General features: G+C 27.4%; 1 protein-coding gene across 1 annotated transcript in view; it reads right to left on the bottom strand.

The window, feature by feature from the left end:
* Nucleotides 1-7767, bottom strand: part of LOC100164920 (ATP-dependent DNA/RNA helicase DHX36) — a 9487-nt gene extending 1720 nt beyond the window's left edge. The window contains exons 1-16 of the mRNA XM_001947732.4: nt 7406-7767; nt 6822-6974; nt 6549-6733; nt 6328-6479; nt 6086-6257; nt 3214-3394; nt 2935-3127; nt 2675-2849; nt 2441-2589; nt 2289-2378; nt 1981-2192; nt 1825-1902; nt 1375-1763; nt 1130-1315; nt 723-1054; nt 335-641 (exon numbers count right to left, since the gene is read on the bottom strand). Of these exons, the coding sequence (XP_001947767.2) occupies nt 335-641; nt 723-1054; nt 1130-1315; nt 1375-1763; nt 1825-1902; nt 1981-2192; nt 2289-2378; nt 2441-2589; nt 2675-2849; nt 2935-3127; nt 3214-3394; nt 6086-6257; nt 6328-6479; nt 6549-6733; nt 6822-6974; nt 7406-7454 (3003 nt within the window). The 5' untranslated portion in view covers nt 7455-7767. The remainder of the gene's footprint in view (nt 1-334; nt 642-722; nt 1055-1129; nt 1316-1374; nt 1764-1824; nt 1903-1980; nt 2193-2288; nt 2379-2440; nt 2590-2674; nt 2850-2934; nt 3128-3213; nt 3395-6085; nt 6258-6327; nt 6480-6548; nt 6734-6821; nt 6975-7405) is intronic.
* Nucleotides 7768-14194: the final 6427 nt, after the last annotated feature.

Here is a 14194-nt window from a genome sequence, read left to right as displayed (position 1 = left end):
TTACCTAAATAAATATTCTTATCTTTAGATTTTATAAGAGGTCAATTCACTTTAATTTTTAAATTAACGGAGCTACACGTGTTCTGCTAAGCGTACAATTTGCTATGTTACGCACTTGTAAGACGGAGACAACACATGCGGGTATCACGTCCACTTAATTATTAGTACCAACATAATCATGTAGTCGAACAATCAATAATTAAATAAAATACAAAAAATATCATTTTTTAATAGATACCAAATAATAATAAATGAATTAATCTATCACGATTCAGTAATGTGACATAATCATTAAATCTACAATATTATTAATAATTTTAAGCTTTATAATTACCTTTACAAAACTTGCTGTTCTTGCACAACAAGTGAAATTTATTTGAGGGTTAAGACTAAATGTAACATAATCAGTTTTTTCACCAGTTGTTTTAAGACTTTTTGCAAACAGCACCACAGGAAATGGATAAATCATAGTGGTGTCGTGCAAAAATATTGAAGTAGTCTTTAGTTTTGTGTGGTATAATAATAAAGGACTCTCAAAGTAACTATCAGTTGAATTCACAGATTTGGGATGAATTTCAACTTTTCCATCTTCAGCAGTAATAAATTTTGAAAGTTTACGGCCATTTGTTTTAATCTTGGGGCTTTAAAATAATAATTATTATCTTATAATAGTTATATAATATATTATTTAAAAAAAATTATTAATAATTGTTTTTACTTACTTAGAAACAGCAATATTGGGACACAAACCAGCAGCTAGAACACACTTCAAAAGCTTAACATTGTTTGAATTCTGATTGTATTCAGAATCGGTATAACTGGATGTTTTAATGAATCCCAGGTCACATAAATACTTTGCGTATTGTGATTTTAATTCATGCAACATATTCATTGTATTATACATAAGGAAATTGTCTCTGCAAAAATCCCATGCTCTGTTCTCTTGTTTTGCTAGTAAAAATTTGCTCATCGCTCTTGTGACCATGAGATGATCACTTTGATGTCCTTCATCCATTTCTTTTTTTATTTCGCGACATTGGTATTCCTTGTTTGCCTGTATAATTGAAAATGTTTTTAACATGTAAGAAGTATAGGTAATACCAAATAGTATAATCATAAAATTACTTACTGGCATAACAAAAGGATCTTTAAAATTTAAACTAGCAGCAATTGTCATTATTGGACTCAGGCAACTAAACATTGCACCTAGAATAATCATTTTACCTTCAAGTGGCCCAATTGGCAATTTTGCTAAATGAAAACCTAATGGAGTGAGATTTTCTTTTTCGTCCAAAGCATTCAAGTCTATCAATAGCTAAAAAATAAATTAATAGTATAGTACATCTACTAATATAAAATAAACCCATAACATACTTTTAAAGCTACTTCAAGGGCTTTGGTTTCTGGTGGATTCATAACTTTCTCCAAAAACGGGGTTACCATACCAACTTGTAATATTTTAGCTTGAAGTATTACTTCTTCTAAGCTTGTTCGCATCATCTCAGGCAGTACATAATCATTAAATGATCTTTCACGTCCTCTTGTATACAAATGATAACAAATACCAGGTCTTACACGACCTGCTCTACCCCGACGTTGTCTAGAATTAGCTAAGCTCACCCATTCTTCGTTAAGAGTTCCAATGTTATTTTCTGCATCGAATCCTTTCAATTTCATCCGGCCATTATTAATAACATAAACTACATCGTCTATGGTAACTGAAGTCTCTGCTATGTTTGTGGATAATATGATCTTACGAACACCTATTATAATGCTAACATTAAACAAAAATGCATTTAAAAAATTTTAATATTTAATGCTTACCCCGAGGCGGCGATTCAAAAACAGATTTTTGAGATACAGTAGGTAACATGGAATGCAAAGGAATCAGTATATACCGAGCTACAAAATAAAAAAATAATATTTATAAACAGATATTAAAATTTTTATGAAATTCTACATTTATATAATATACTTTACATGTATTTCCAAAGCCTTTATCTTTTAAAATTTTAGTCAGTTTTGATATTTGATCCCATCCAGAAAGAAACACAAGTATCGCACCATCATCTTTATTATTACAAATGTAATATATGAGTTCTAAAATCAATTCGTAATCTGTATCTTCAGACGTTGGATTTTCCAACCAATTCAATATCGCATAAGGATATTTTTTGAATCTCCTCATTTCGCTACAAAAGATTTTATTATTTGAATATTAACATTGATTATTTGTTGACAATATATACATAAATATATCTTAATATATCTTATACATGCATACTTACTTTACATAAGGAATCACAAATTCAGTGAATGGATCACCAGGTTTAATTTTGCGAGATCTTTGTGTTGGTTTTTTAGGAAAATATCTAAATCTGTATTCAGCAGAAATAAATAAAATTATTAGATATAAGCAATGATGAAAAATCTAACAAACCTATTTAATGTATAAATGTCTTCAAGATAAAGTTCTTCAACTGGATATGTAAATCCCGGTATATTCAAAGATGGACAGTCATTGTAATACTTGGAAAATGCTGCAGCATTTAATGTTGCGCTCATTAATATAACTTTAATATCAGGTCTCTGGATAAATAATACAAAAAAAAAAATTAGTACAATTTAAATAAAATACTGTGCATAGCAATAAACATAATATGCATGTAATTACAACAGGTATGATGCTCTTGAGAATAGTTAATGTAAAATCACTAATAGTGTCACGTTCATGTATTTCATCAATGATAATATGCGAGTAATAATTTAAAGCTGAATCTCTTTGGATATGTTGAAGTAAAATACCAGTCGTACAAAACAATATAGATCCATATTCACGACCCAATTTTCTAAAATATAATACATTATTTTAGATATTAATTTCTTCTATTTACACGAATACATAAAAAATAAACTTTATAAAATGTATTATACCTTTCTAGCCTAATTTGATAGCCAACACTGGCTTCTCCAATACGCTCAGCTCTTTCATCAGCAACACGTTCAGCCACTGATATAGCACTAATTCTTCTTGGTTGAGTACAAACAATCCTACACGTTGAACCACGGCCTGACATAATAGCATCATCAAGAATGAATTGTGCCATTTGGGTAGTTTTACCACAACCTATGTACAATTTATTTAAAAATATAAATATATAATTGTATTTAATAGAAGTATTGATAATTATTATTAATTATTATAATAATAACCTGTTTCACCGCTTATCAGTATAACTTGATTTCTATGGATGAGTTCTAAGATTTCATCTTTTTTACTATATGAAGGCAGTTTTTTTCTGATTTCACACATAGATCTATACTTAGGAATTCTACGTTTATTTTCAAGTTCATTTCTCAAAAATGCATTTTTATGTTCATCATTACGAAGTTTCTAAAAATTATAAATTAGGTTATTATTATTTTTTTTTAAACAAGAATAAGTATATATAATTACTATGTATAATACTATGTTAGGTATATTAAATATTTAGATAAAAAGTATAATATTTGTTAGTTAAGTAAATTGAATGTTTTTTTTTTTATAATTAACTAAATCAGTCCTAATAACTGGTACTATTAAAGTTCTTAAGAAGACTACATCTCTTACATTATCTTACAAACGCATAACATAGCAAATAGTAGGTTCTGTAATCTTAATAATCAATTTAATTCTGTTAGGGCCGTTTTTACAATGTCCGGCAAAGTGTCGCTAACGCTAACAGACTGATAAAAGATTTTATTACCATCAGAATTCGGTCTGTTAAGTGTCAGTTGAACTTTGATTACACTTAATCAGCTGATAACAGATATTTAACCGTGAAAATTTGGCTGATTTAACTCCAGTTAACTTTAATCGGAGATGGTACAACTGGCCCTTAGAGTGTTTAATATTAGAGTGAATCAAATTAAATGAAACTAAAATCAAATTTAAAAGTAAGAATATTATCTAGGTATCACAGGTTTTTTATAAATATTTTAATTTAAAAATGCTCATAACAGAATTAAATCGATTATTCAGATTTCAGAGCATACAATTTATTTGCTATGTTATGCGTTTGCAAGACAGATATAATGCATACGGGTATAGGGTCCTCTCGAGTAAATATGTAAGTAACTGCTACTTGTAATATTATATACCATAGTTGATCACATTATTAAGCTATGCATTTTAATCGGACCAAATAATTTTTTTATCTTATTTAATAAGTTTAAGGTTTTAAAAATGTTATGTAAGGTAAGTAACGATGCAAATGTTTTCTTTTTGTACTGTAAAAATCAGGTTGACCACATGCGCCTCTTGTGTGGGTGTGTGGCCTTCATAATGCATTTTATAATTTATATAAAAATAAATATAATCCATAAGGAGAATATAATTGTGCTTATCCATGATGACATGAAACTAGTAATTCTTAAATCAATACCTTTATGCACAATATTCTATAGTTTTTGAGGTAATCGGTAAAAAACGTCAGGTAAAAAATGTTACGGTAAAAACTGACACGGGTAAAAACGTCACAGAAATAAACGACAAAGTTATAAGTTGTAATAAGTAATATAGTATATAGCATTATTATTATAGTATTATTATTATACTAGGTAACAACAATTACAGGCCGAGCTTCTTATCGAACCCATACCAAATAACAGTTGTAGATGGGATATATAAATAAATATATATATACACAAAAATATACGTAAAACCCTATTGAGTATTGGGTATAATACAGGTTTAAAAATTATTACTTTGGATAACGGTGGTAGGATTATCGATATAAACTGAAACATCCATATATTTTGTGTCAGTTACATTTCGAAGTGAATAACCATAATTTTTTGTAAACATGGAAGTTATTAAGTCCAAAAAAGGTGGGAACAAAATTTGTTGGAGAGGATATACATATATAATGAAACATCAAGGACGTAAACGATTAACGTGGAGATGTACAAAAGAACGTTCATTGAAATGTAGCGGAACAATGTACACGGAATGTCGCGCAAACTATTTTCATAGATTTTCAAAGTTAGTGGGACATTGCCATCCCTTTATATGGGTATTGATAGCGCAAATCCGTCTGGAGGTAGCAAATGATGAAACAAAATTAGCTCAAAATGCATTGGGGACATAACCAAAAAAAAAAATTGAATATTTATGCAGAGTTAGAAAATAAATTAAAAAATATATGTAAAGAATATTCAAGTGGGGAAAGAGATATTCCAAATTCTTAAAGGCTATAGGCTATACTATTCGATATTTGTGATTTTTAATTTTTTTTTTTACATTTAAAACTATTACTTATAATTGTAATTTTAATTTTTATATTTCACCAATGTGTTTATAGTAATATTGTGCCAGTTTATTTTAAATACGATGATTGTGATTGTTTGATAGAAAGTGAGGTATCCCAAATTTTTTAAAGGCTATAGCATATAGGTACTATACAATTTTTGTGATTTTTAAAACTATGGATAATTTTTTTTTATATATATATATTATATAACAGCTATACCATATTATTATAAACTATTCAATATTTGTGGTTTTTCAAACTATAATTTATAATTTTTATTTTTATTTTTATATTTCACCATATTGTTAATAGTAATATTGTGCCATTATTTTATCAATAAACTTAAAAACCATGATTGTGATTTTTAGATAAAAATACATTTTTGTTGTTTTTTTTTTTGTGATTCAGTTTTTGGTGTAATGTTTAACTGTAGTATGCAAATTGTTGAACATATTTTTCCTACAAAATTAAAAAAATGATACCTACTTAATTATCAAAAAAAAATAATAATATACTTTTGGGTGGTTTTTGATAAATTTGTACTTATATGTTTTTGGTTCTTGGTTAAGGTAGGCAATCCCCAGTCCTATTATATTAAAATAAATTCCATTGTCACGCTATGATAATTATAAAAATTATATAGGATATGCAAAGCTTATGGATATTTGACATATTATGTAGAAAGAAGCACGTCTTGGATTGATCAGGAGGCAGAGATATTATATTATAAACTGTAGTCAAATGGATTCAGGTGGCCAAATGACAGGCAATATGTTAAAAACTTTAAAACATACCATATTACTTTGAATAGATGCGACAAGATTTTCTTCCATAGATCCAGTAATGTTATCTAAAAATTTTCTTTTGAAATTTGAATCTTCCAGTTTTTTATATCTATCTATTATGTACTCAGCGTTTTCGTCTACATCTTCATCTTTTAAAGTCAAAAGATTTAAAGCCCTATAACTTTATTAATTCATAAGTAACAACAATTAATTTATTAACACAAAATATGTAAAGCACTAAGTAAGCTTACTTATGATTGCTATAATCTTTTGTATTCAATTTGGAATTTGGTATAACACATGGGATTGGTTTAATGTTTTCATCGGGTATCGGCATTTCTTCTTCAAGTTGTTGAAACTGCATTTCCATACGAGTAATTCCTTCAATTCTTAGCTTAATAAACTAAAGAAAAATAGTTTCATATACCAAAACTTCAGATTTAAAAGTTAGATGAATTTTAATAAATCTTACACATTTTCCTAGTTCTTTTTGTTGTTCTTTCTTTTTGGATTTCTGCCATAATCTATTTTGTTCTTTATGCCACATATCTAATTCACGCCCTCTTAAATGAGAAGGTGGCTTAACTTTAGGTCTAGCCATATCCAGCATTTCTTCATCCTCCATCATACTTGCTTGTTTGCGAGCATGCCACAAGCCTGTAATAATCAAAACATGTAACATAATATCAAAATAATAAAATATATAATTTTGAAATATAGGTAGTTATGTAAAATCAAATAATACCAATCTCTCGTCCTTTTAAATGTGGAGGATGAGATGATCTTGATTTTTGTTTATCATTTGATGGTCCACCATTGTCCAGAAAAAAGTCATCATCATCACGATTACTCTTAGATGAAGATGATTTTGACTGCTGTCTAGATCCTTTATTTTTGTCTAAAATATCAAATAATAATACTTATAAATATAAATATATTTTTTTTTGTGTAGCCGTACTTATATTTTATATTATCTTTATTACTTATATTATTTTTCATAATCATATTGCTAAACATAATCATAGCTAATTTACTAAAAATAATTTATATAGATTATTAAAACTTTAAAAGTAATAAATCATTATTTCAGTGTTATTATACTATTAGGTACCTACCATGCAGAGGATTATTTTGTGTAAAAACAATCTTATTAAATATAGATATTAAGCTTATGTTCAAAACAGAAAAAACTATATACAATTTCCATTCTAAATCTAGAATAATATATGCATGCAATGGAAAAGATGTTTTATATAAAAACTTAAAAAAAAAATTGTAATCATTACTATGAGATTAACATTAACGCAAGAGACAAACGACAAATATTACCTTTGGGCCCAGTTTGCTTATTAATTCTAAAAGGTTTCATTGGCGGCATCGTGATGAAGAAGTTTAACAGTTGATTTTTTATAATATAAGTAATTTTAATAATATTATCACATTATTTGGTTAAAACAGGTAATTATTAAATACACTTTAAAATCTAAGAATATTTAAAAACGTCCTCCCATCGTTTAACGTTAAACAACCTTAGATAGCATAATACAATGTGTATAATGTATATTCACTGCATGAGTTATGAGTTATAATACAATTATTATTATAAACTATTAACTGTAGACACAGTGTCACAGTCACACAGAAAAGAGATTAAAAAATGGTCTTTAAATTAAGTAAAACAACGTTATCAATAATCATCATTATCAAAAGTCGGCCGATATCATACGGTGTCGACAATCTGATCGACGATAATTTGAAATCGGGATGACCACTACACGTCCGTGTGTCAATAAAATAAAATAATATTATACTTTAATCATTGATTAAATATATTTAATCAATGCTTTAATGATATTTTACAATATCTATTATTAATTTTTCAATTATTGCCTGTGATTCAACAACTGCACAAGAGAATTGACCACAAGTCGAGAATGTTAGAAGACGACCATGTACGAAACACGGACTTGGCACGTCTTGCGTATCTAATATCAGCTTCGTTCTGCGCATGTGTATTGCGTGATGCTGTCTCATAGAGTAACTTACTGTCTCTTACTCTATGTGCTGTCTACTTGTTTTCTGAGAACGCGCGCCAAAATGTAATTGTTTCGAAAAATCTAGACTACTACTATTACGATTTACGAGTACAATGACACGCTGACACCGACTACCGAGTCAATTTAAAAAAGTTAAATTTTAACTGAAGAACCAAAGAAAAAAAAAATGAATGCTTCGCTTGTATTACAGATTCAATACAACAATTTGACTTCAAACCAAAACAATATAATAGGGAACTATACAAATAATTAAAAATACAAATCAACTTCGGTTAAGTCTTAAGCTTAAGGACGTCTCACGCGAATGTGTTGTCTCAATTTTATAACAATTGTGATCTGCGTAATATAGCAAATGCCAAATTGTACATACTATATAGGTAGTTTTTATTTAGCTTCGTTAGTTTAAGGTAATACGAGAGTAAATTTATCTATATTATCGAACTTAAAGGTAACGACATATTTTGTAGTTTGTTGGAAGTGTTTTTAAGTAATTATAATCAATTGTATATTTTTATCAACAATATTTTTTTCACAGATACCTACCTATTGTTACTTTTGGAAAACAATATTAATAATATAACCGGGTTCTCGAGTCTCGACTAATCACCTTCTAATAAATGTCAAATGATAATGATTAACTAATCATAGGCCGGCCCGGATGTTGATGACTTTTCATATTTTTTTAAAACCTGATTGACGATGATTTCCTAGCACAAAATAACGTGTTTCAATAACATATACAAATCTATAATACGAATAATTTTTATTTTGCATTTTTGGCACCGCTCCACCTTAAGGCCCGGTCTCGTAATACATCATTGAAATATTGAATTAAAATTTAACTTGGAATTTTTTACTTTCACCCCCCCCCCCCCCCTTAATAAAAAAAAGTACAACTAGATCCAATCTTCTATCAGAAATCAACCTCGAAGTTGAAAATTTTTCTACTATAAAAAGTGTTTACATTCCCACAAAAATACATTGTTTTTCATTATTGCTCCGCTCTGCAAAATGTAAAATAAATAAAATGTTTAAAATAGAAATCAAATAATTAAGCTATACAGAATTTATTATTAATTCACTGATTTCTTAGTGAATAATTTATTATCTTTTTTTTAACCATAAAGCATAATGATCATGATCCATTGTTTCGTTAAAATGCAAAGAACATTGACCCCTCCCTCCACCCAACATAAAAATGTAGACCAAATAAATACAGTTATTTGATTATTTTAAAACATAGCATAACTGATATTTTGTTTCAAATAAGTTAAAACCAAAAAATTGTTTACAGTGCATTACTTAATACTTTATTTCACAGTTTTTTTTAACTATATATTTGGTAAGTAACCCAGTAACACAGAATGACTACCTACTAGGTACTGATACTGCTGAATGATGGAATATATGTATCCCAATAATGCTTGTGTGCTAATGTGATATTTAATTTTATAATGACATTTTGCTTTTAAGTTATGTTTGTAATTTTATATCCGTGGATGAGCTGAAGCCAGTGCTAGAAATTGACCTTTATCGACATGAGGTTTACAAAGAAAAAAGGGTTATCAGTCTTGTAAACAATTCACCGCCATGTAAAAAATCATTCCTACGCCTCTGAATGTTCGAAATTCAACACAGCATTAATGGGATTCGATTCCGACTACATTTTCTACCAAAATAGACTTGAGTATCTAATCTACCCTAGTAATTAGATAACAATTCTGATAAAAGTATATTTGAATTTATCATAAAATTAGCTTGAAATTAATAATGTTGAACTAAAAGTAAATTAAAAAAAAGGTGGGTAAGTGGATGTCGCTCTGCTGTACAGTAGATTACAAGTGGGTCACTGTATAATGGATGGTATTAAATTTGAATTCAATGATATAATATCACTGTATAAGAAAAACGATTCTGAGCGGAGACGGTATGTCAGTCTAGGTATAAGACATAATATTATATATGGTATTAAAAAAAAAATTGACCTATAATAGGTACCTATAATAAATTCCAAATTAATCATATCACAATATCCATTAGGTACTTATAACGCGTTATACAATATGTAATTTTGTCCAAATTTGAACTTAAAATGACCATAAAAGTAAACTGTGTAAATGTATTTTTTAGATTTTTTTGGTAACAGAATTAATTACTTACGTGGAATCTTGTTTTAAATTTTTAATTCTTAGATACAAAAATTGAACATTTTATAAATTTTTAAGTACAAAATAATTTTTCAAATTAAAATTTGATAAATGTTGTCAAAATTTGATCTTTAAATGCTTATAAAAAAAAATTGTGGCAATTGTGCCTATGTATTTTTAATATTTTTCAACTGATATTGTAACAATATATCAGGAGCTTTGTATTAAATTTATACACTTTTTGGCCCAACAGATAAAACTTTATTGATAATTATAGAAAAAAAAACTAAAAAAATTGAAAACCGAAAATGTCCGTAAACAGCTCAAAAAGAGTCAAAATATTTTCAAAATTGTATGGAGTATAGGAAATGCTAATATAAACATTCAGTAAAATTTTAAAATATCTACAGTCATTCGTTTTGTAATTACAATAAAATAAGAATTTTGTCACATGAGAAATCGAGTGAATATCCAATGTTGTAAAAATTTGAATTTCAAACGATCATAAAAATTTAATTTGACTTTCTTATAGATATTTTTTGTTTGATAAAGGTAGATAATCTTATAAGGAATCTTGTACTACATTTTAAAATCTTAGATTTTAAAAGAAAAATTTTTACGAATTCTTAACTCAAAATAATTTTCGTGATTTTTGCATATTTTGTCAATTTTTGAACTTTAAATGCTTATAAAAAAAAACTGTGACTAAGGATTTTTAATATTTTTCATCTGCCTTTGAAACAATATACTTGGAGCCTTCTATTAAATAATTTTCAAGCTTTTTTAATCAACAAATAAAATTTAATTGATATTTTTAGAAAAAAAACTAAAAAAAAATGGAAAATGAAAATGTCTCTAAACAGTTCAAAATAAATCAAAATATTTTGAAAATGTTATCATGTATAGAAAATAGAAATATAAACAACCATTGAAAATTTCATGTATCTACAGTCATTTTTTGTAAAGTTACACCAAAACCAAATTCAATTTTGTGAAAAATCGATTTTGCGTAAAAATTCCAGTTTTTCCTTAATTTTTCTTTTGTTTTTCACGGCGCTTTTGAAAATTACTGGGAATTTTAAATTTTGACCTCCCCAATGCACCAACGATATTCACTTTCCAATCGAACAAGATACTGAAGTTGAAAATCGAAGCATTATTTCGACTACTTATCGTGTACACAGACACAAAAAAAATTAAAAAAATTAAAAAAATAAATAATAAAAAAAAAAAAACACACATCATTGTAAAATCAATACATTCATCGTTCCACTCAGAATCTAATATAATAAGGCCAATTTAAAGTAATTTGTACCTATTCAAAAATTATTGGAGAACTAAATTTACAATTCGCAAAATATTAATACCATTAGAAAAAAAATTGTAATTAATATTCGTATAGCGTGTTATTGACATTTGCGTGCACTTTCGGGAACACTCCATCATTTATTTTACACTAATGATCATATATTATACATTAATACGATACATTTTCGCTTAGATAATTTCCAATATTGAACATTTGAATTCCTTAAAAACGATTGGTAAGTAACGGTTACAAAATATCACCTGAGAAAATATTTAAAAAATTCGCTACGGCGCTTAGGGTAGGCAACTTAAGACCACCAATGTATATATTTTACTATATTATTGACGATTATGATCTTAAACTATGCTATTATAAATTATAATATTATTATACTAATAATATGTACTTTTATTATAATTAATATAATATACAGAGTGATTCACCAAGCATGCTTACCCCTAAATTTTTTTATTTAAAAATATTAGAACATATATGTTATATATGATATTTCATAATCCTAGCTACGCCACTGAGTATATAGATAAGTTTACCTACCCCTCAAAATGTTGGTTTATTACTCCACTCATCTAAACTGTAAATACTTATAACTATTTATTAAAATACTTCAAATAATTTCATGCTTCGGAATATGAAATTAAAATGAATGCTATAAATTTAAAATAGTAAAAAATATAATTTTTGACAATAATGTTTCTTTTGTAACGATTTAAAATTATCTAAAAATAATAATTTTAAAACCTTAGTGTAAATATAAAACTATGACAACAATAAAATTATTGTTTTGATTTGCCATGGATCAATTAAATATAAATATTATGTAATAAATTCAATGTCCTTCTTTTATTATATAATAATATTATGATTATGTAATATATATTATCACTGATTATAAATTGTAATTGTAACCAATGGTATTATGTACCAACAGTATAGGTCTTTATAAGTATATCTCCTAGTTTATAGATATTTATTATGATGGAATTCAATATTTAAATAAAGTGTAAAATGAATTACTTATCAAGCCCTGATCAGAATCGTTTTATTTACAGTTTTATTTGAAAGCTTTTCAAATCAATAATATCAATCGTCGCATTCAAGTTTATAATGGATAAGAACATCGGGATTTTAAATTATTAAATTGTTATTAAAATAAACAAAAAGACCTTGTTTATTTAAATCTATTCTATGAAATTGTCTACTTGTGAATATGAAAACATGGGAGCAAATAGTGAAATTTGGGGGGGGGGGCTAAAGATATTGATGTGCAATGATTAATATCTACGCTTCAACCTCTCCATACCTTGAATATAGCCAGATATAGGTAATACACGTATATTATATAAATATATTGTATAAGTTACCACTTATCAGTATACCTAACAAATATTGTTAAAATATGACTAGGTATACCTATATGAGATTATAATCTAATATAATATATTATATAAGGCCTGCAATCGCATATCAGCGGCCAGTGACAAAGAATTCACTGTTCACAATATTCCAGAAGTAATAATATAGCGTGAGTAATACACTAATATAATATTAATTATTATATAGTAGAACAAAAACGCTATCCGGATGACGAATATAATAACTGAAGATCTTGGAACAAGTGAGCATCTACGACTTACGAGACTTCTCCAATAATTACCTAATATTTCAGGAGGCACTTAAAAATGTTTTTAAAATTAATAAAAATTATATTTAGATCCAACTTCAATTCGTATAAGTAGTAGTCAGTGACAAACTGACAAAATCAAATTTGTACGATCTCAAAACTAAAAAATAAAACTTGCAGATGTCTAGTATTGTTGCACTAAAATAAAAACCAGACATCTCCATTAATACCTAATTAATATGATATTATTATCTCTGTATTTAACAGTCAGATTTGTCTGGTTGGACTGGTTAGTAGTTGTTGCACCAAACGACGTAGTTTTTTTTATTGTACAATCAGAAATAATTTTGACCAAAATATTATGGAGATGTCTTGTTGTTTCTCCCAAGTCCCAAGTCTTCAATTTGATTTTCGGATGCAACAGCTGCTGTAATTGCGTAGTCCGTCGATCAGACGCTGACAAATGTATAAATATCAAGCATGTATAATACTATATAATGATATAAATAATTATAATATAACCTATACGAGTTAATGCGTAAATGTGTGATACTTTGGTCGCCGATCGATCCACGATTATGTTGTACATGATATTTTATTATGCGTGTTTCGTATGAGTCAAGTCCACGATACACGCAAGGTCTCGCTAGTTTCAAGGTCGTGGATGGAGTATATTATTATTATTATTTCAAAACTTAATAATTGGTAACATAATATTATAGTATTTCGTGTTTGTAGAATAATATCTATTATATATAAATTAATGTATCTTTGTTTGTCCTCTATAGAATCAAAAACTACTGGACCGTTTTCAATACCTATAAGTTACATCAATAGATTCTTTGAGAGTTGGAGGGGTTTGTAGCTTATTTATTCAACCCCTATTGTACGTAGTAATAGAAAAGGTTAACACGTTTGTTTTGGCTCACAAAATTGAATACTTTTTTTTTAAATTTAGATGGT

The sequence above is a fragment of the Acyrthosiphon pisum genome, chromosome A1 (assembly GCF_005508785.2).
Source record: "Acyrthosiphon pisum isolate AL4f chromosome A1, pea_aphid_22Mar2018_4r6ur, whole genome shotgun sequence".
Taxonomy (NCBI): domain Eukaryota; kingdom Metazoa; phylum Arthropoda; class Insecta; order Hemiptera; family Aphididae; genus Acyrthosiphon; species Acyrthosiphon pisum.
The sequence above is the reverse complement of the archived record's forward strand: the minus strand, read 5'-3'. Positions and strand labels throughout refer to the sequence as shown.